The sequence below is a fragment of the Equus quagga genome, chromosome 17 (assembly GCF_021613505.1).
Source record: "Equus quagga isolate Etosha38 chromosome 17, UCLA_HA_Equagga_1.0, whole genome shotgun sequence".
Classification (NCBI taxonomy): Eukaryota; Metazoa; Chordata; class Mammalia; order Perissodactyla; family Equidae; genus Equus; species Equus quagga.
Window position 1 is genome coordinate 26,686,045 of NC_060283.1, and position 21,675 is coordinate 26,707,719.

The 21,675-nt window shown below is 60.5% G+C and overlaps 2 protein-coding genes across 15 annotated transcripts in view; both read right to left on the bottom strand.

Moving 5' to 3' along the window:
* Window positions 1–8: 8 nt before the first annotated feature.
* Window positions 9–7,751, bottom strand: CHRM4 (cholinergic receptor muscarinic 4). Its single transcript, XM_046643570.1, has 2 exons — window positions 7,623–7,751; window positions 9–2,724 (listed from the first exon to the last, which is right to left on the bottom strand). The coding sequence occupies exon 2, from the start codon at window positions 2,687–2,689 to the stop codon at window positions 1,253–1,255; it is 1,437 nt and encodes a 478-aa protein (XP_046499526.1). The 5' UTR covers window positions 2,690–2,724; window positions 7,623–7,751; the 3' UTR covers window positions 9–1,252.
* A 3,525-nt stretch (window positions 7,752–11,276) lies between these two features.
* The window catches only part of AMBRA1 (autophagy and beclin 1 regulator 1), a 158,741-nt gene continuing 148,342 nt past the window's right edge, over window positions 11,277–21,675 (bottom strand). For 12 of the 14 annotated variants that reach the window (XM_046643445.1, XM_046643447.1, XM_046643454.1 and 9 more), the window contains 3 exons: window positions 20,877–20,969; window positions 19,400–19,593; window positions 11,277–12,808 (listed from right to left, as the gene is read on the bottom strand). In XM_046643445.1, the coding sequence (XP_046499401.1) occupies window positions 12,312–12,808; window positions 19,400–19,593; window positions 20,877–20,969 (784 nt within the window). In that variant the 3' untranslated portion in view covers window positions 11,277–12,311. The other 2 variants (XM_046643457.1, XM_046643453.1) reach the window with 2 other exon arrangements.

The window sequence follows — 21,675 nt, forward strand, 5'->3', positions numbered from 1 at the left end:
GCCCCTTCCCAGAGAGTTTGCCGTTGTGACTTGTTGGGGGTGGGAGAGTGTGGAAGAAAAAGAAGGCTGAGGGTCGGGCGTTCAGGGCGGTGGGGCTTGGCCGCCAGTGCTCCCTGGCGCTCATGGAAAAAGCAGAATGGTTACGAAAATCTCTTCCAGAGCCCCTTACTGACCCGTGAAAGAGTACCCCCCCATCAGGTCCCCTAAGCCTTTCTGGGTCCTCCAGGGGCCACAGCAGGGCTGAGGGAGAGGACCCAGAAGGTTCTAGAACTGACATTCCCCCCTCAGGCAAAGGGCTTTCCGTCTAGCCCGCTGCCAATCAGCAAGGTTCCAGCCACTGGGAGAGTAGAGATGGGGCCGCTCTAAGGGCCGCCACCGCCCTGTCACTGGGTCAAGTCCACCCCTATTCTCATCTGGTGACCCAGGCCTCGCTCACACTCTGCAGAGCCCAGCGGGGAACACTGCCCACCGCAGCGCCACCTTCCGTCTGTGTGACCCCCTTGGGGACAGGGGAGGGCTCTTCAGAATAAGGTGAATTATTCCCCCTCAGCTTGGGACCACGGTCCTAAGTGTGAATCTCGTCCTAAGTGTGAATCTCTTTGCTCCTAGCTGGCCCATCCGAGTATGACCTGCCGGGTGTGGGGGGCGTACCTCAGAACCCTCTCTGCCTGGCCTCCAGCAAGCCCACCCGCCCAACCAGAACCTGGCTGAGTAGCTGCAGCAAGTGGGGGATTTCTGCCCTGGAGTGGGATTTGGGACAAGGGGGCTGAGCCTACATGCGGGGTGCAGGGGGGACCAAGCACCAATTACAGCAGAATGGAGGGCCCCACCCTTCCACTGCCCTCGCAGCCTCCTTTCCCAAGCACAGGCGCCTTCCCTCCTCCCGAGGGGAGCCTGAGCTTCGGGCTCCATTGTCCATTGTCTCAGCCACGCTGGTTGGTCACAGGGGGCAGGAGCCCACGTAGACCAGTGCCCCCAGCTCCCTGAGGCAGGGCAACAGAGGGGACCAGGCAGTCCTGGTGCAGACGCTTCCTGGGGCTGACCCTCCCCGGCCTGAGCAGAGATCTGGTCTCTCCGATTCCAGCCAGAGCCTTTTCCTGAGCTCGCAGGGTCTTGGGGACCTCAGTTCTCCTCTTCAGTGAACAAGAACATGGAGAGGTGCCTGCAAATCTCTGCCCCACAGCAGCTGGCCTGTGTGGTCCCCCAGTGCACACATGCGACCACGAGCACCTCCTGCGGCACCCCTGCCTGCCTACCTGGCAGTGCCGATGTTCCGATACTGGCATAGCAGCAGGTGCCTGAATGTCTTTTTAAAGGTCGCGTTGCAGAGGGCGTAGCAGGCAGGGTTGATGGTGCTGTTGACATAGCAGAGCCAGTAGCCTATGGACCACACCGTGTCAGGGATGCAGCTCTGGCAGAAGGTGTTCACCAGGACCATGACGTTGTAGGGCGTCCAGGTGAGGATGAAGGCCAGCAGAATGGCAAAGATGGTCCGCGTCACCTTGCGCTCCCGGGCCGCCATCTGCCGCTTCTTGCGCACCTGGTTGCGGGCGATGCTGGCAAATTTGCGGGCCACGTTGGCTGCCGGACGCATGCCAGCTGGCGTGGCAGGCACAATCTCGATGGCTGTCACACACTCGTTGCCTGTCTGCTTCGTCACAATCTGGATCTTGGACCATTTGGAGGCAGGGTTGAGGGCCCGTGGCTGTAGGCAAGGGGCGGGCGTGGCAGGCGTGGTGGCCTCTGTGGTGGACAGCTCGGTGGGTGGTCGTTCCTTGGTGTTCTGGGTGGCACTGCCCGAGCTGGACTCATTGGAAGTGTCCTTGTCAGCCATTGGACGTGGCGGTGGTGGCAGGACCGGCGGAGGGGCCTCCTCTAGCTTCCCGTTGCGCAGCCCCTCCCGAGTGGCTTCCCCTGGTGGGGGTTTCTTGACGCTCTGCTTCATCAGGGGGCTCTTGAGGAAGGCCAGCGTCTTGGCTTTCTTCTCCTTGGGGCCCTCGGACCGGTGCTTGTGAACTCGGCTGCGACTGGCCAGGGAGATGTGAATATAGAGAACGGTCATGATGACCACGGGCAGATAGAAGGCAGCGATGGCCGTGCCGAAGGTCACCGCCGGGTTGGACAGGAACTGGATGAAGCACTGGTTGTCCGGCACTGTCCGCTTGCCCACCACAAACTGCCAGAACAAGATGGCAGGTGCCCAGAGCACGAAGGACAGGACCCAGGCAGCGGCGATCATGAGGCCTGCCATCTTGGTGGTGCGCCGGGCGGGGTAGGTGAGAGGCTTGGTGACGCAGAAGTACCGGTCAAAGCTGATAATGAGGAGGTTCATGACCGAGGCATTGCTCACCACGTAGTCCAGGGCCAGCCACAGGTCACAGACCACGGCGCCCAGAGGCCAGTAGCCCTTGATGATATAGACGGTGTAGAGATTCATGGAGAACGCGCCGATGATGAGGTCGGCGCACGCCAGGCTGAAGAGAAAGTAGTTGTTGACTGTCTGCAGCTGCCTGTTGACTTTGATGGACAGCATCACCAGGATGTTGCCCACCACCGTCACCAGGCTCAGGGAGCCTGTCACCGTGGCGATGAATACCATCTCCACTGTCTCGTAGCGGTTATGGGTTGATGTGACCAGGCGCACAGACTGGTTGCCCGAGCTGCCATTGACTGGTGTGAAGTTCGCCATTTTGGTTAGCCGTCGGGGGCGTGGGGGGGCCGTGTCTGGAGGAGGAAGGAGAGAGAAGGGCTGAAGTGTCAAGGTGGATTAGAGGGGTCACGTGGGGTGAACTGGATCAAGGTGACAGAGGAACAGCATCCTGCAGAACCTTAAAGAACTCGGTCCCATCACTTCCTCCTTTATTCATTCGTTCCCCATTTGCTGAGTGTGAGCACTCAGGGTGCGCACAGTGTTCGAGGTGCTGGGGTTGCAGAAGTGAATGAGACACGCATGGAGGTTACAATCCACTCAGGGGAGCCATACCAACACACGAGCAACAGAGAAAGTGCTAGAAAGGAAACAAGGCAGAGCGGTGGTATGGTGAGGACCCACAGGGGTGGTTCCTCGCTGGGTGATCAGCGAAGGCCTCTCCAAGGAGGTGATCTGCAGGATGGCAAGGCGGGAGCCATATGAAGAGCTACAGAGGTGGCCTAGTCGGTGGCAATGGCGGGAGCAAAGGCCCTGGGCATGTGTGAGGCATGGACAGAAGCCCAGTGAGGCTGGGGCCCCAGGAAGTGAGGGGGAGGGGAGGAGTGGTCCCAGGGATCAGCATGGGGCTCTAGTCAGAAGTGTTCATTCTAACCACTCTCTCTCGGTCATTTCTTAACCAAACATGACCTGGGGATCTGTTCTCAGTCCTTACCGAAGACACTGAGGACAGAGGCAATTATATCAGCAGGTGACATTTACTGTCTCCTAAGTGCCAGGCACTTTCTACACTTTTTATAAGTACTAACTCATTTCACCCTCACAACAGACTTATGAAGTAGATACTGCTATTTTTCACTGCTTACAAATGGGGAAACTGAGGCACAGAGATGTCAAATAACCTGACCAAGGTTCCACAGCTCCTTGACGTCATGTTGCTGTCCCAGAGCTGTCCCTTTGGGCAGAGGGAAGCCCAAAGAGCCACGGGAGCCAGTGACCCCACCTGGGGGAAGGCTTCCTTGAGGACCCGAGGTGGCATGAAGCTGAGGACATCCTGGAGGAGGAGGAGAGTGCGTGCCACTGTGGCATCCCTTCCCTGAGCCCTCACCCCTGCCCCAGCGCATGGGTAGCTGGGGACTGTCAGCAGCCAGGGGCTGAGACTCATGAGGAATCGTGAAGGGCCCACCAGCTGAGGAAGGACAGACACGGCTTCCCAAGGGCCAGGGTCTGCCCCGGCCGGGCCTAACAGGGACCCCAAAGGGTGAAAGAGCATCTCAGAAGGGAGAGAGGGGCTGCTACGGGGGAGCCTTTGGCTGGCCCCTGAGGGTGCCCCCTGACCCACCAGTGCACACAGACGGCACCCCAGCTCGGGTCCCCCAAGCGCAGAGCCCCTCCCCCTGAGCCTGTGCTCCCTCCCACCACGCTCTCCTCCATCCCTGCTCCCCTTCCTCTCCCATACATGTGAGGGAGGCCCACGCCCGTTGCGCTGTGCCAGGGCAGCCGCCCAGCCCAGGCTCCTTCACACCCGCCAACACGCACACCATTACACACACGCACACAGGCCCCATCACAGCCGCACCAGCCCCGCAGCGCGCTGTCGTATAGACGCAGTTCTGTGCGTCTGTGTGTGAGAGAAAGAGGCAGGGAGAGGCAGGGGCGTGTGGAGGAAGGCGCACTCACCCGGCCACCCGGGCTCCAAGGCCAGCGGCGGCAGCGGCGGCGTCTAGCCGTGTGGCCTCAGACGAGCCACCTCGCTTCCTGCACTTCTCTTTCCCAGAAAGGACTCCTGTCCTGGGACAACCTCCCGAGCAGCTATGGGGATCAGCAACTGAAACTCCATCTCCAGCAGGAAAATGCCCTGGGGGCTGGAGCCAAGAGCCAGCGTGACCCCCCCAGCCTGGCCTCAGCCCCCATGATCCACCATCGCAGATACAGTCCCACCCTCCAGGTGGGCCTGGCAGTTCAAGTCCGCCTGCCAAATCCTTGGTTCACAGGAGGAGAGGCTCAGAGGGCTAGCCACCACCAAGGTCACAACTGAGTCAAGGGCAAAGACCAGGTACCCCCCTCTCCCCAGATTTCTGACAGCCCCCTTTCAGCTCTGAGAGCCTCTGAAATGGAAGCTCACCCTCGGGGCAGGGAGGGCAGAAGCTGCCGGCAGGGAGAAGCCGCCCTCCCCAGGCCCAGGCAGGCGGGGGCTGGTGGGGGGCAGTGATCTGTCCTCCAGGCCCAAGGAAACCCTCGCTTTCACCTCCCGGGGCCAGGACACAGGCCAGTGAGATCAGAACGGGGCTGGAGATGCCAAATCGGAAAAACAGAATAGGTCTTGTTTATTGACTGTTAACTATGAGTCAGGAATCCCTCTGAGCTTTTTATATAGATTATCTGGTTTAATCCTTACAGCAGCCAGAAAAGGCAGGCACGATCGGATAGGGAGCCTCATTTTAGGGACGTGTCTTCTTACAGATGAGGATGATGTTAATTCACTTGCCCAGGGTGTGTAAGTAGGGACGGGGCGGGATTAGAACTCAGGAGCCACCTTCTCAACCCCAAGGTGCTACTGCCTCCGAGTTGATTTCCTGCCTCAGCTCTTCCTCTATCAAAACCACACAACTAGGGGTCAGTCAAGTGAGGCCTGGGGACGTCCCCTCCCATTCCCTGCCAGCTCCCCCGCTTAGTTTTCCCAGAAGAGCAGAGACCTCTTGCCTCCATTGGAGACATCTTGTCTCCAAGGAGATGGCAGGTTTAGTCCCGCTCTGCCCACTTGGGGAGCTGCCAGCTGCAGACTTGGCGAGGCATAGTGTCCCCTGGCCCTCACCCCAAGCATGTTTCTGGATGACTCCGGGTCTCCCGCAGGTATTCTGACTGCAACCCTGTCTGGCATGTTCTCTATGATCCAGGCCGCCTGAGATCTGGGGAGGCGAGCAGCCGCCGCCCTGGGCTGTGCCTACCGCTAGATGGCAATGTCGGTCCCCGGGTGCCAGCTGCGGACCCAGGACAGGCGGCGGCTCCTCGCCACCGCCCCCAACTCCAACGCGACGGCAAGCACAGAGCAGGCCCCCGGCAGGGCCTTCCAGGGAGGGACATGAGGTCCCCTCGCCAGGCCCCGCCCAGGAGCTGCCTTCGGCTCCGCGCAGGGTTCAACGGTGGGAAAGTTAAGGGGGCCCGGATTTCCACCCGGCCCCCGGCGAAGAACGTGTGGGAGGGAAGGCGAGTGCGAGTTCTGTTTGTGTGTGTGATTCCTGGGGCGCGCGAGTAGAAGCTAGTAGCTGTCTGCATGTGCGTGTGTGTGCGCTCGGCCACGCCTGGATACCAGTGTGAGCTCGGGGGCACGTGTGCATGCCCGCGCCATGCGGACACGTGCATGTGCATGCGTGTGGGTGCCTGGAGTGCTGTGGCCTGGGGGATACACACGCTTCGAATGAGCCTGTACCTGTGAGCTTGTGTACACAAGCAAATTCGGGGCCGACAGTAGGTGACGGGGCCACATTCCAAATGCCCCTGCCGGAAGATTCAACCCAGACCTTGGCTGTCTGAGCGCGAAGAAGGTCGGGCCAAGTGCCAGTGTCTGGATGGCGCCCCGCCTGTGGGTGAGGAAGGGTCCCAGGCAGGACCACAGGGCCAGACTACACTGTGGGGCGCGACAGGCCCCCTGACCTGGGGGCATCGTCACAGCCGAGCACGCAGTGGTGTCCGCGACCCCAAAGCTGCGGTGCGGAGTCCCAGCCTCAGGCTGACTTCTGTCGAGGAGCCGCTGCTAGAGTCGCCCGACCCGGCGCTGCGGGACACTAGGCTCAGCTCTGCGTGCCCACTGCGCGTTATCGCCAAAGGGCGCCCAGGCTGCGGGCAGGAGAGTGCGGGCAGCACCCCACAACAGGGAGGCCCGGCGGGGGCTTGGGTCAGGCGCGTGGAAGATTCTTCCCCTCCCACACTCCTAATCCTGCACCCCGCCGGAGAGGCACCGTCTGGCTCCAGCGGCTAGAGTGGGCACCCGGGTTCTCAAGCCCGGGCTTGGGCGGGCCTCGAGGGCCAGGTTGGGAGTCATTACTGGACCCCTCTGGAGGCTCCTCCACATCTCCGTGGCGGTGGATGGGGCCCCGTCTCTCCGGTGCCCCGCCCTCCCCCAACCCCCTAGCACGCAGTTCCTGCAGCCTCTGGGCGTGGGCACCGTGCTTTCCTGGGTCCTCGAGCCCCTCCTTTCCCGGACCAGACGGGAGCGCGTGCTCTGGACGCCGTGGGGGCGGGGGCTGTGGGGTGTGAGTCCTCGGTTCTTAGGGGTTCATTCTGGGGCTCCGGAAGGCTGTGGCCCTTGGATCTGTCCCTGGGGCTGGAGACGAGACTCAGGAGTTCAGGGAAGGGAGAAGGGGCGCAGGCGATTTGGCACAGACATTGCGCCTGACACTTCCGCCACGGGGCTCGGGGCTTGGCGCTGGATCTCCCGGGGTCTGAGCCTGGGGAACAGCTAGGGGTGGTCCTGGAGTGGGGGAGGGGCGCCAGGAGAGGGCAGGGGTGTCTTCTGTCGGGGTTCAAGGTCGCTGATGGAGGACTCCATGGACCGGAGTGGGCTGGCAGCGCCGGGAGGGGCAGGGAGACGGGCGGGAAAAACGCTTTTGGGGCTGCAGCGCCCGGCGCCCCGCAGAACTGCCAGTGGGTGGGCTGGAGTGCGGGGTCCCGCCCCCGACGGCTGCCCCTGGCTCTTTGGGGGCTGTGGGCGGGCACACCCCCCGACCTCCTGCATGTCCGTTCCTTCCCGGAGATGCACCTGGGGAAGCCTCCGAGAGACTCCGGGCCTTTCTTCCAGCGGGGCCCCTCACCCCCGGGCCCTGGGCAGCTCCCAGCACCGCGCTCGCCCCCGAGGAAGCCTGGGGTCCAGTCCCAGGCGGACCCGCCTCCGGGGAGCCTCAGAGGGTCCAGGAGCCCCGCGTCCTTCTCCCCCAACCTAGTCCCCCCGCCCCCGCGCCGCGGCGGAGTCACTTACCAGACACCTCCGCCCCGCTCCCCTCGCACCTGACAGACGGCGGGACAGGCGGGCGGCCCCACGGGCCAGCGGGCGGGGCGGGCGGCCGGGCCGCGGGCCGGGGGCGGGGACGGGGTGCCGAGGGGCGGCCCCTGCTCCGCCCGCAGCTCCCGGCGCTGTGGCTCCGACTCGCGCTCACGCTCGCACTTTTCTCCGAGCCGCGTGATGTCACGGGGAAGCAGCCAATCCTGGTGGGGCCGTGCCGCCCGCCCCGGGCCGGCCACCCAACGGCGACGCGCGGGGGGCACCTCCCGGGGCGTCGGGGACCCCAGCTACGCGCGCCCCTCACTGGAACCGGCCGGCTGCTCCCCGCTCGGTCACTGTGGGGGCACCGCCCACGGTCGCCAGGGCTGCTTCGAGGGGGGCGCTGCCCTGCCGGGATGCGGGGGGGTGGGGTGTCCGCGTTGTCATGGGGACGCGGCGCCCCCTCGCGGGCTGGGGAGAGAGCTGGCAGCCCCGTCTGGCTGCGCTCCCCGCCTCCGCTCTGACCAAGCACCCGGGACCGCGAGGTGGTCTCGCGCCCGGCCAGGATCTCACTCCTTACGTGGCCCGGCTCGGAGCTGGATCGCGGAGGCGCGGGTGTCTGACCCCAACGGGAGGCTATGGTGGGTGGGGTCGGCCCTGCCGCCACGGTTCCGTCGGGGCAGGGAGCCGGGGGCCGGCAATTCCCAGCCTCGGGGCTGCGTGTTGGCCGCCGGGCAGGCCGAGGAGAGGGGCGCCGTCGGGGCCTGGGAAGGAGCTGCAGAGAGCAGGCAGGCGGCGGTCCGCCGGGGAGAGAGGAGCCCGCCCCCCGCCCCCGCCGCCCGGCTCCCTGCTCCCGCGCTCCAGGCCGGGGAAAGGGTGTGCATCCGCTCTCCCAGCCCCGCGACGGGACACGCTGCCTGGAGGGCGACTTCGCCGATGCCCGAGAGAAAGCCGAGTGTCCAAGGTCACTGGGGGCGGAGCCCGGAACGAGACCCAAGAGGGCGAGCCGCCCGTCCCTTGAGGTCTCCGGGAGCCGCACGGGCCGGAGCCTCGGGACTTGGGGCCTTGCGTGCGCGGAGCGGGAGGGCCCGGGAGTCCGTGGCTGGGGCGCCCCCGGGACCCAGAGCCCAGCGGCTTCAGCACCTCGGAGAGCTCCGCCCCCGCCCTGACCCCGGCGGCTCGCTCCGCCCGACCAGGCACCGGCGCTCCGGCTCCCGGAGACCGCCCTTCCTGAGGCCGGCCAGAGTCGGACTCGCCCCGACGCCCCGGCCCCCAGGCCTGTCACCCCAAACTCTCTGAGCGCGGACACCCGATTAACCTTAAGAAGCTGGTTCCTTCTCTTGGAAAAACAACTCAAGTCCCACCCCTCCTTCACCCTCCCCCAAGGCCCGGGCGGGGGGCTGTGTCTGTGGAGGCGGGTATGGCAGTGGAGGGGAGGCGGCAGAGAAGGGGCGGGAACTCAGGCAAGAGCCAGCGCACTGGGATCTTGGGGTGGGAGGGGCTGCAGGCTGAACGCCGAGGTGGTCAGGTCCCCCGCCCGGTGCTCCAGAGGGGAAGGGCTGGAGTAGGCTGGCTGGGCTAGGGTGGGAAGCCATCATTTTTACATGAATGCTCTGGTCTCCCGTGATCCTCGTAACCAAGGATGAAAGAAGCGCTATTGTTCTTGCCCCCACTTCACAGATGAGGAAACAGGCTCAGCTGGTTCCTGTCACAGTCCTGCACTTGTTCCACCTTGCCACCTCCCTCCTAGGGTCCCGGAGAGGGGGGGTGCCCCAGGAGAGTGGAAGTGGGTGTGCGCAAGCAGGGTGGGGGCCAGGCCATATTCCTAACAACAGTCAGATGGGGAAACAAGCAAGATCAAGGACTGGAGGGCACAGAAAACAGGAATGTCTCCAACCACTGCCTGGAGTTCTTCCAGAAGCTGCCAGGCAAAGCTGCTCCAGTTTCTCCGAAATCCCTGCTTTGGCCTGGGGCCTTCGGCCTCCCCCAATCCCAGAACCCACAGTGGAATTGTGGAGAGCTGACCTGGGAACCGGGGGACCTGGTTTAGTTTTTGTTCTCTCCATTGGATCCAGCTGGTCTAGAGAACTTCTCTGAACATATTTCCTCACCTCCAAACGGGATCACCAAGCTCTGCCTTGCTGCCCCCATAACCTTGTTATGATATGCAAGGGGATCCCCGGAAAGCTTTACTACTGGGGAGGCTCCATCCACCAGGCAAGGGCTTTCTAAGGGAGGGGTTGGCGTGGGGACAGGAAGGGGCTGACAGGTGCCTCCAACAGATGGGAGCTGGCTTCATCCTTGGCCAGAGAGGGCAGAAGCGAGGCCAGCCAGCACTGAATTTGGATCACCTCATCCACAACGCCTCCTCATACCCCTTTTTCCAAAATGAAAGGGCAAGTCAGGGTCCCAGCGCGGTTCAAACCCTGGCTCCACCCATTAGTTGCGTGGTTGAGGGTAACACCAGCACCCACCTCAGAGGGTTTTTGTGATGAGGACTGAGATGGTACACACCAAGTCCTTGGTACATGGTTTATACTCAACAAATTCACAGTCCACACCGTCAGACCAAGGAATTCCTCCTCCTGCTGTGGGGAGCACATGGGTGGAGGGCAGGGGTCGCAGTGGGGCAACCGCCTCCTCCATCCATCAACGCCTGGCTCAAACCTCACCTCTCCAGGCTCAAATGACTCGAGAATATAGAGCTGGAGGTAATGTGAAGAGGTTGCACAGTACAAGCCCTGCATCCTACAAGGGAGGAAAGTGAAGCAGAGAAAAGGCAAGTGGCTTGCCCAAGGTCACACAGCTAGCTGATATGTCTTTTAGTCACGAGTCCCGTTATATTTAATTTTCCAGAAAATTCTAGTGTTCCTAACTATATGGCTCTTCACACTGCTTTGTTTTACTTGCTTGCCCATTTAATCTTTTAGTTTTATCTCTGTTGGGGCAGAATCTATAATTCTGTGTGCCCTATGGTGTCTGGGACAGAGTTGGGCACACGAAAGACACTCAAGAAGTACTTAGTGCTGACCAAAAGCCCTGTGTGGCTCTGATTGTCCTTTACGCTAAGAGTTGGGGCCAATATCCTCCTCCTACCTTCTAACTGGCTTGAAACTTGAAGTGGCCAGGGCCACGAACACAGCAGGCCCTTTAGTCACTGTACTGAGAACACAAGTAAAAGGAGCCCTGACAGCCAGCAAATGGCATCTCTGAGGGATGCCTGTAGACAAGACCAAGCCCCCTGCCCGGCCAGCCCAGACACCCATTGTGGGTGGGCTCCCAGGACTGGAGGGGATCCAGCTTTTTGGCCAGTTACATCCTCACTCCAGGCCTACAGTCCTGGGTAGAAAGCCATCAAGACGAGCAACCTTCTGTCATTCCTACCTACCCACCCGCCACTGTCACAGCTGTCCCAATCCTTGGCAGGCCCCCAGGAAGCAGGAGGTGGTGGCCCAGAGAAGATGCATGAAGCAGAGCTGCAGCCCACACCCAAGCAGCTTCTGAGGCGTCAGATAGGGCTCCCGACCTAGGACGGCAGCACGAGAAACGGGGCCCGGGAGAACCCGGGCCCGGCGCAGTTCACAACCCTCCTCTCCCCACAGCCACCACCCCACCTCCACCCTCCGCAGAGACAAACAGAGACGAGCCTGGTGAGGGGCATGTCATCATTTTAATGATGTAGATCTTTGGTGTTTCCCTCATTAGCAGTCAGACTATCCCCTCTCCTCCCACCACAATGTTTCTATGATGAGTTACAAACAGAAAAGAAATCACATTTTCATACTAAAAACAAAATAATCAGAGCCTTGATTTCTCCACTAGAAACTACACGTACAGTTCAAGATTCCACATGCAACACCTTAAATCACAGGCCAAGACCTCACATTCTGACCTGGAGTCTCAGCCCCTCCCCCAGCCTTGGGCTGGCTTTGGCCTAGGCTCAGGTAATACTGACACCCATGGGTGCTGCTGAGGGCACAGAGGGGGAGAGGAGCTTGGTGGACAAGCCCTTGGGGGCTGGCCAGCCTACACCCCGCACTCCTGAGTGAGGACCTGTCCACCGTCCCTTGGCCCCAACCTGTCAGGCAAGCAGGCTGCCCCCTTCACTCCATGCTTGTCCCCACTAGTAGGTGCAGGAAGTCCCCGTCCTCAGGCATCTGGGAGCCAGGCCTGACCCCGACTAGTCCTTGTGGGGTAAGATGATGGAAAGAGGCTGAAGCTCCAGAAGGCTCAGAGATGGAGGTGGCTTCTGGGGCCAGGCCACTCCTCCTGCTCTTGGGGTCCTAGTGGCTCTGCCCACGCAACAGGCGGTCAGGGCAAAGCTGCCCTACTGGCCACTGTCTAGGATGGTTTGGCCCAGCTCTGGAAGACTGTCCGCCTAGGGCTGACTCCTTGAGCCATGTTTCTGGCGGGGGTTCACGGCAGGGATTCTCACTTGCTCCTGCAGTCACACAGCACAGCAGTGTGGCTCCCCTGGGCTCCAGATCCTGGAAGGTTCTAGTCCCTGAGGCAAGCCTCGCCCATCCGACTGCCTCATGCCATGACTCCGGCTTCCTCTCGAGTGGCCCCCCCACGTTCCTGTCCCTGACGCAGCCCGCAGCTCTTCCGCGTGTCCCGTTCCCAGTCAGCTGTGAGGTCCGGCTTCTGCTCGGCGGCTCGAGGGGAGGCACCAGCGTGCGTCTGTCTCTACCTGTTCCGCGGCTCCCCACTGGGGCCTGCCGCCTCCCCCCTGCCGCTGCCACCACCGTCAGGAAGGTGGCGGGTACTGGTCAGCTCGCAGTGCAGGGTTGGTCCCTCAGTGCTGGGGAGGGGGACAGGGGGCGGGACAGGGGAGGAAGAGAGCAGGGTTGGCTGCGAGGGCTCCCGCCCAGGGGTACCAGGCTGGTCCCAGGAGGCTGTCCGGGGGCTCAGGCCCCGCTCTGCCAGTTGCCCAGGTTCTGGGAGCAGCCCCCGAGAGGTGGAGGGCTGCGGCGAGGTGGCACGGGCGGCGCCGGGCTCCGTGCCCGTCTGGGAGCTGCGGTGAATGCGGTGGCTGACGATGATGTTGTTGCCGAAGCCGCCCATGGAGGCCATAGTGGTGCTCTGCTCCCGCTGCACCACAGCCGTCATGCCCCCTTCTGCCATCAGCCGCTGGATCCTGCTGAGGGCATCCTCCCCACCTGCACCGTACTCGGAGCCCTCACCTGGAGGGTACAAAGCAGAAGAGAGAGGGAGTGAGCTGCTGGCCCGGGCCTCTGTGCCAGCTTGGCAAAGTGGAAACAAGAGGCTGTTCTCTCCTTCCGAGAATCAGTCAGAGACTCGAAAGCTAGACAAGACTCCTTGAACGATCCTAATCCACACTTCTGTTCACTGGTGGGGAAACGGAGGCCTGGGATGGCGCAAGGCGGCCAAGGCAGGCTTCTCAGCCAGTCAAGACGCAGAGCTGGACCGGAAGGCAGGTGTTCGGCTTGAACCCTTTCGGCACCAGCGGCAGGCTAGTCACTAAACGAACGACAGCGGCTGAGGATGGGGCTGACAGCTGGCTTGGGGAAGCCGGCAGACCGAGCCCGGGACCGGGTCTGCTGCCTGGTTGTTGGAAAGAGAGGGCGCCCACAGGGTGTGGCCCAAAGGCAAGGAACGAATGGTCGTCTCAGCTCCACTTCAAAGCTGTGCCATCTCCGCTCAGAGCTGTTCTGTTTGTTACTCCCTGAAAGCCCACAAGGCAGACTGGATCTTGGTGCCCTGGGAGGCGTTCTCTCTCCTCCTTCCCCCCTTTACCCACCAACTCCTGGGTTATTTCCCACGTGCTGTCTGCTGGGGCTGGTGCCTCATACCCTCATCTCTTGCCCAGGCCAGAGGCTTCGGCCCGCATCTCCAGGGAATGAGAAGGTTGTTCCCTGCCCGAGGCCTGGGCGTTCCCGTGTGCGGGAGCAGGCAAGGCTCTGGCTCAAATCTCAGTTCTGCCACTCACTAGCTGTGTGGCCTTGGACAAGACCCTTAACATCCACATCCCTCAGCTTCCTGCCTCGTAAAGGAGGACTCCATCTGGCAAAGGAGAGGAGGTACTGCTCACGGGGCACCTGGCACGCTGTGGGCACTCGGCCCCTGGGGCTGAGGTGAGCGACCTGGGGTCTGCTGGGGAGCTCCGTCCTGAGGGACCTGCCCTCCCGCCTGTGCTCGGCCCTCACAGGGCAGAGAAGCGGTCCCAGCCTGGGGTAACTCTGACCAGGGTCCCAAGCTGCCAGGGTAGCCCCACTGGACTACTCATTTGTTTCCTTTGGCGCCTTGCCGGCCAGTTTGGGATTTTGCAGTTTTGGGGGCTTTGGTGGTACTTTGCTTTTTTAAAGGGGCACTTGCTGTCAAGAGCTATTTTTGCAAGACTTTCTTTGCTCCCTCCCCGTCCGGTTCCTCCTCTCTGCTTGCCTCGTCAGAGCTGGGTTGGTCTGAGCCTGGCAGCTCTCTTGCTCCTCGCTGGTGCCCAGCAGCCTCACGCCAGCAGTTCCTCCCCAGGCCTTAGTGAGACAATTCTCCTCAGCACTGAGCAGTGGGACCTCGCCTGGGCTTCCTTTCACATCCAGCCTGCTCCTCTCCAGAGCTGCTGGTAAACTCTGCCCTGCCGCTTCACGCCTCAAAGCTGCTGTCCTTACTCCCCACTCTGAACAGCTCAGCAGCACTCCCAGGGCAGAAGGAAAGAGAACCTGAAGGGCTCTCAGAGTACTTCTCTCAGGGGAAAGCAGCAGGGCAGAGGATAAGAGGACACGTCCCCCTAGGGCCTCGGTGCCAAAAGGGCTGCCTGGGGACGGCTCATGGGGACCTCCTTGTGCTCACTGCAACCCCCACTGCTTTCCAAGAACTCCGAGCACCGAGGGCCTCCCTAGCCACTCTGGGACGTGCAGTGGGCTGGCCCGAGGCCTGCTGGCATGGGAGCCCACTGTGCTGGGCTCTGTGCCTGATGAACCAGCAGCCCTTTCATGCAGATCCCCTCCAGGGGCAGGACAGGCCCTCAGGAAGGCCCTGCTACTGGCACTCAGGCCTGGGCCCCCTGTCCTCTCCCCATGCCCGTGGCTCCGGTCCTGCCACCTCTCACCATGACTGTGGCCCTTTGCCTAACCTTGCCTGGCTTCTCACCCTCCCCTTTCCACCCCGCCTCCAGGCTGCTGCCATGACCATTCTAACTCAGCTCTGATTCAGTGAGCTCTAGTCCAGTCCACACTCTGCTCAAAACCCAGCAGCTCTAAGACTCCATAGCTTGAGACTAAACGGCCCGCTGGTCCGGTCCCAGCCTCCCCCGGACCATCCACTCTTCCTGCACCCCTGACCTTACTGCAGCCCGCTCGGCACTGCTGTGTGCCCACGCATCCCCTGCCTGTGTGCACTGGACACACCGTAGCTGCCCCACCCGCTGTGCGCTTGCTCATCTCCTCATGTCTCAAGTCTGCTCATTTGCAAGGGCCAATGCAAATACCACCTATCTCGGCCGGCTGGCTGTGGTCCCCCAGCTGAACGTGCCGCTCCTTCTCTGAGCCCTCAGAGCACCCACAGCTCTCTGTGTAAGAGCCACCTGTGGCCGCGGCACCTCCCTTCTGGGCTCTCAGTTCCTGAAGGTCTGGGACTCAGTTTCATTCATCTTTGGGTCCAACGTCTAACGCATGGTCTTGCACTCGGTGTCTACTGGTCAGATGAATGTGTGTGTGAGTTAAAGGGCTCCCAGGCTGTGACAGGTGCTCCAGACCTCAGGTGACTTCAGAAAACTGGTGCCATGTCACCTCTCTGCCACGGGGGAAGCACTTAGACATCTGACTCCTCTCAGGAGCTGCTTCTTGAAGGAAGAGACATGGCTTCGTCTGTGCGTCTGGTTCCCTCTACAATAGCTTTGGCTTCGCGAGAGCTAACATGCCACCCACATAAAGTGTGCGCTCAAATCCATCAAGGGAAGGACTAACCCTGCGCATACGAGCGGTCTCCTCAGGGCTGGGTGCGGACGGCCCCGGCCCAGAGCGCTCGAGCCGTGTGGCTCCCAGGAACTCTCAGCCAAGGCTAACGGCCACCGAAGGCAGCTGGCGCACTCTGCAAGAGGAAAACACACTGGGGCCTGAGGGCAATGGCAGCCACGGCCAGGGATCCAAGGCACTAGCTCCAGGAGCAGTGGTGGCCACGGGTTAGTTCTCCTGTCTCCTTCCCTGTCGCAAAAGCATTTCTGGGCCGGCCCGGTGGTGCAGTGGTTAAACACGCATGTTTCACTTCGGTGGCCTGGGGTTTGCTGGTTCGGATCCCGGGTGAGGACATGGCACCACGTGGCAAGCCATGCTGTGGTAGGCATCCCACATATAAACTAGAGGAAGATGGGCACAGATGTTGGCTCAGGGCCAGTCTTCCTCAGAAAAAAGAGGACGATTAGCAGATGTTAGCTCAGGGCTAATCTTCCTGGGGGGTGGGGGCATTTCTTTTTGTCTTTCAAAAATGGGAAATTGATTTAGTGTTGACATGAGATCTTGTCCTTGGCAAGTTCTAAGGTACATTCTGAATGCAGAGGTCAGCGAGGGATCAGCAACTTCCCACAGTCCGTTCTGGGGGTTTCCCTGCCCAGAAGGGGGAGGCAGGGCTGAGCCCAAGCAGGAGTACTCTTCCTGTCCTCATGGGGCATGCTGGTCTCCCGGCCCCCTGCTTTTCACATTTGCTTTGCCCTGGCCCAGGGCACAGGCTACTGTAGTGGGTCAACCAGCGTCCTCACCAGACAAGGCCAGAGGCAGAGCCAAGGGCTCCCCGAACAGTGTGGCGCAGGCAAGCTCAGGGGCAGGGCCTTGCCTCCGCTCAATTCATTCCTTCCGCACCCCTCCTGAGTGCTGACCGTCTGAGAGGCGGGTTGTGTCCGTGCTGGGAGCAAACGGCGAGCCCAGCGAATGTGTCCTCCCTTTTGGAGTGACAGGGGAGGGAAGCTTTAAAGCTGGACAAGGAAAAAACCTGACACCTGCAAATTTCCCCTGTGGGGGGCTCTCCCTGAAGTCCTAGAAAGAGCTGAGTGGATTTTAATCAATTTTTATAGAACAAGAAAATGAGGAGTAGCCTGGGAATCCTTCGGTGCCAGCTGACAGGAAAGGGCTAAAGGGAGGGGCAGGCTACAGAAAAGTAATTACTACAAGCAGAGCTAGCTTCCCACACTAATAAATCTGGGACCGCGGTGTGTGTGTGGGAGTGTGTAGGTGATATCTTCCCCGACTCCACCTTCCAGCTAAGCCCAGAAGAAGGATTAACCAACTGGCCTAGGGGTTTCCTCTACACGTTCCTGCAGAAGTGGCCACCAGTGTGCCAACGTGGAGAGAGGTGGTGGGGGTGGGGAGTGGGGTGGTGGTGTGCGGAGCTGCTGGGCCTGCCTGCTGGATGGGGAAGGTGGGCCAGAGAGGAAGCCTGAGCCCAGGGAGAGCCTCGATTCCTGGTTCCCCTGCCTTGCCACCAGAACGGCAGGAATGGTTGGTGGTCGGTGGAGTAAGCACCAGATGAGGCTGGCCAGCGACAACCAGCTGTCCATTCCCCACCACCCTGCCCCCAAACCATGCCTCCTCTCCCCTTACTGCTCTCTAGGTGTGGGGCTTCTGAAAGGGACTGTGATGCTGGGAAGAGCTGGAGGTCTAGAGTTCTGGGCCCAGTTCGCAGGGCCATGGGCCGAGGCAGAGAGGCACGTGAGCCTTGTCTGCCAGGGCACCTGCTCCCAGCCGCTACCGCTGAAGAGTGCCTCCACCCACGCAGGCTCGCCCCCACCACCTCTCTCCTTTCTGGGGAGGAGTTGGGGACAAAAGGAGGTTCTGGCCTCTCAAAACTGGGAGAGAGGGCCTCCTTCCTCCTGCCATTCCTCTACCCTTACCCCCAAACAGGAGGAAAGGAACTTGTAATTGACTGGAGGTCAGAAACAGGCTGATGCCAATCAAGAAAGAAGTCGCCGGTTCTCTGGGAGGTGAAACACTGGAGGATGCCCTTCTTCTCAGGCTGGCAGCTCCCGGTCCCAGACCCTGGGCTGTAGGTCACCTCAGGAGGAAGGCCTCACTCCCAACTAACTAGGTCCCTGTAAGTACCTGTAATCTGCCCTCCCTACTCACCCAGCCTCGGTTCTCAAGGTGTGCTGCACAGGCCCCGCACACGAGCCTGCTGGAGGTCCTCTGTGCAGTGTGAGGCTGCAGAACTCAGTGCCCTGCAGGTGCTGTCCCCTCTGCCAGGAATGCCCCCCATCTCACTGGGCCTGACTAACTCCGACTTATCCTTGAGGGCTCAGCTCAGGGTCACCTCTTCCAGAAGTCTTCCCCACAGCACCCCCTCCTTTGTGCCCCCGAGGTCCTTATCCCACTAAGTGATTATCTGCCTCGCCCTCTAGACTTTGGGTTCTGTGGGAAGGACCAAGGCCTATTTGTCTTTGTAGCCCCAGTAGCTGATCAGTAAAAGGCCATAAGATCAATTCAGAAAGGGCAGCCTAAGACTCAGTCTTGAGCCTGGGGATGGCTGGAGACGCCTTCCACTCTCTCCTCCTCCTCGAGGCCTACAGCTGTAACTGGCTGCTTCTGCCAGCTGCTGACGTCCACACCCAGGGGGTTTCCACCCACTAGGGAGTCACAGGCCTTGGATGTAGCAGGTGGCCTAAGCCACACACCAAAAAGGGACTTAACTTTTATTTATTTATTTATTTTTTGGAGGACGATTAGGCCTGAGCTAACATCTGCTGCCAATCCTCCTCTCTTTTTTTGCTGAGGAAGACTGGCCCTGAGCTAACATATATGCCCATCTTCCTCTACTTTATATGTGGGACGCCTGCCACAGCATGGCTTGCCAAACGGTGCCATGTCCGCACGCGGGATCTGAACTAGCGAACCCCGGGCCGCCAAAGCGGAACGTGCAAACTTAACTGCTGTGTCACCAGGCCAGCCCCAGGACTCAACTTTTAAAAATTTCAGTTCCTGGCAGCGAGAGGATCAGTGCCGGGTGGGGGGCCTGCCGTAGAGAAAGCTGCTCCTGTAGTGACTCTCGGCCTGAGGCCCACCATGGCTTCTTTCTCCTCCCATGCTCTCTTCTGAGCAAGCGGCTCAACACAGACCTAGAAATGGTGTGTTTGGAGGCTGCCTTGTTTGGAGCGTGGGCCAGCAAGGGACTGGCAGGGGGTGAGGAGAGTCCCCGAGTGAGAACAGCCTGTTTCACACAGCTGCCGACAGCCTCCAAAGTGGCTCGCGCTCTACCACTGGGAAGTGCTAACTGGTTCTCAGATGTGCGAGGCCAGCACAGAGAGCCAGCAGAGGCTGGCGGAGCCACACCTGAAGTAGGTGACAGGAAGGGCTGATGGTGTGCCAAGCTGCAGCCAAAATGACAATGAGCCATGGGCGTGACAGGAGCAGGGGGCAGACCAGCTACCTGTGGGGTGATGTCCCTGGAACGAGGGCCTGCCACGGGGAGTTTCTCGTAGCCTCTCCATCTAGGCTCCTCTCTGGGCTCTCCCTTAGGAAGAACCATGGTCCTCCAAGTTTTAGAGAAGAGGGAAGTCAGGGTATGTGGTGGGAGCTGAGCAAAGCTGTAAGAGCAGCTCAGCTTGCTGGAAACTGAACTGGATCAGGGAAATGATGTTCCTGCCTGGGGAGGCTCTTAATGCCACCAGGTGGGCCTTACCCAAACATGTAAGGCGGACGCATCCTGCCCGGGGAGTGCACTCTCTCAGCACCACCTGGCCATACAGAAGGGCCAGGAGCCTTAGGGATGGTGAGGACGGTCCCAAATGCCCACCCCCAAGTCACAGTTCCCCTCCAACATTACATGGCTCTCACCTTCACCAGGACCCGAAGCTGCTGTCCCCGGCTCCTGTATCTCCCTTTCCGTCTGTGTTTCGGCATTCTGCAGCTGAAGGGCCAGAGTCTGGGTGCCCTGAGATGTCACTGAGGTGGTGGGGTTCCGGGGCTGCAGCCCAATCGCATTCATCAGACCCATGTCTCTGTCTGTCCTCCATGTGGCTCTGCTGGTTCTAGGGCGAGAAAGGCAGACCGAAGTCAGGCAGGGCTTGGGACAGTGGCCCTCACGATGCTCCAGGCCAGTGCTCAGGGCACAGCCCGGACCAGGGCCTACAGGCTAAGAAGAGAAGCCCTGCACCCCTGTGGTTACCTCCCGAGAGCAGTTAACTCATCTGCGTCCATCCTCCTCCAGGTCGGCCCATGCTTTGGGACGACCAAAGGAGACGGCAGAACCATCCGATTTTGCAAACCCAGCTGGTTTAGTCACTCCCTTAAACAATGAGGGCCTTTCTGGGGAGGCGGAGACGGCTTATCTTAAAAGACTCTTATTTGGATTCAGGAAGCCACTAGCCGAGATCCACGGGTTGCAGGGTGAGCAGTGGAAGAAGGACCCTCCTCTCTGTAGCTCTTCCTTCCTTCTAACTATGTGCTGACAAGATTCCAATTTAAATTCTTAGAATTTCCACTGGATCTCCACTTTGGAGGAAAACCGATCGGACTCTTAGGAGGGTGTTCTGGGATTCTCCTTCAGGGCCTTCTGGAAACAGATCCTGCTCTAAGAGTAAGGCCTAGGCCCAAGGTCAGCACCCCCCTTTCCTTGGGCATTGCCCATGCACTGACCCTTGGGACAGCTAGAGCTGGCAGCAGAGGGAGCCCAGGACATCTGAGATGGTCACTGGCCACTCACAGTTCCGCTTCTTGTGGGGACTATTCTCCAGCTGTGCCTGCAATTCCCCTAGGAAGCAGTGATGGCCTCGGGTTTGTCACTGTCCCAGCACACTGTTGTCTCAAAATGTTCCAGTCTTCACTAATGAATTAAGTGATAAGAGGATCAGTACCAGGTTCCTCCCTTCTAACTGGCCCCTGGGGAGGGTCTGTCTCAGGCTGCAGATCTGGGCGGCTTGGCTCCTGAGGCCCCAGTCCCCTAGGAGACAGTTCACAGGTTCCCCCTGGGCCACAAGCACACTTCCTAGGGACAGCATCCTTCTCCAGTTCCCTGTCTTCTCTCCTTACTCCAGTGTGGCCAGACTCCACAGCTAGGATGGGAGAGGGCCAGAGGGTGTCCTAGCAAGACTCCGAGAGCAGAGGTTTTGTTCTCTTTCTTAGCTGCGGAACACTCTTCTTAAACGGAACTGTGCGCAAAAGCTCAATACATGAAGCAGATCAAAGAGGAGCCGCCCTGGCTGAGGAGGGGCACCCAGGGAGCCCTGGAGGGGTCTGACGGCACTGCCTGAGAGCCTTCAGAGGAAGGGACAGGCCTCCAGCCCGCTGCACCCCTCCTCCTCCACAAACTCACCCAGGCCTTTCACTGCTCCTGCTGTTGGAGTGGACGGTGAAGACGGTCTCATTCAGCTGGTCCCAGTAGTACTCAACACCAGAGTTTAAGGCCCTGAAAAGCAGTTCAAAAGGGCAAAAGAGATAAGGTGGAAGGCGTCAGAGAGGGAGTGGCCAGAACTCCACGCGATTCCTGGGCTTTGAGGACCGTGGCCCGGCAGCCTTCCTTCCCCTCTCCTGGAGCTGTGCTGAGATCAGGATGCTCAGTGCTGGAGCAGTTCAGACAAGTCCCCAACAGCCCAAAGCTCAGTAGTGGTTTCAGCCTCTTCCTTCCCCCGGACAATGCCTAACTGGCTCCCCCTCGGGGCTAAGAAACAGCTAAAAAGATAGCCACACCAGACGCAGGCAGAGGGTTGAGTGTTCTTCAGACAGAGAGAAGGGCTAAGATGGTAAATGTGAGGTTGGAGAGGCCGTGGAGGGACAGGGTGCCTCGGACAGCACTGCCTGCAGGGTGTGCTTGGTGCTCAGAGACAGAGAGCACAGGCTCTTGCTGCTGGTCTCCCTATGGCCATGGGACTGGGAGAGAGGGAAATGAGGGCGCCTCAACATTCCTCATTAGCCTGCTGTTCAGAAGTCTAAGTAGGAAAAAGCCCTCGCTGTTCTGGAATGGCCCACCTTTCTGTGCTGGACCCAAAGCCTCCAGACAATTGAGAGAGCAACTGGGAAAGCTGTTCTTGGAGCTGAAGATTTTCATGGGGGTGGGAAGGAGAGCCCCCACGTGGCAAGGGGCTGGACTGCTGACGGCAGAGAGGACAGTTTCT

Excerpts from the sequence above, each read along its gene's own strand:
- CHRM4 (XM_046643570.1), bottom strand. The coding sequence starts at position 2,689 with ATGGCGAACTTCACACCAGTCAATGGCAGCTCGGGCAACCAGTCTGTG.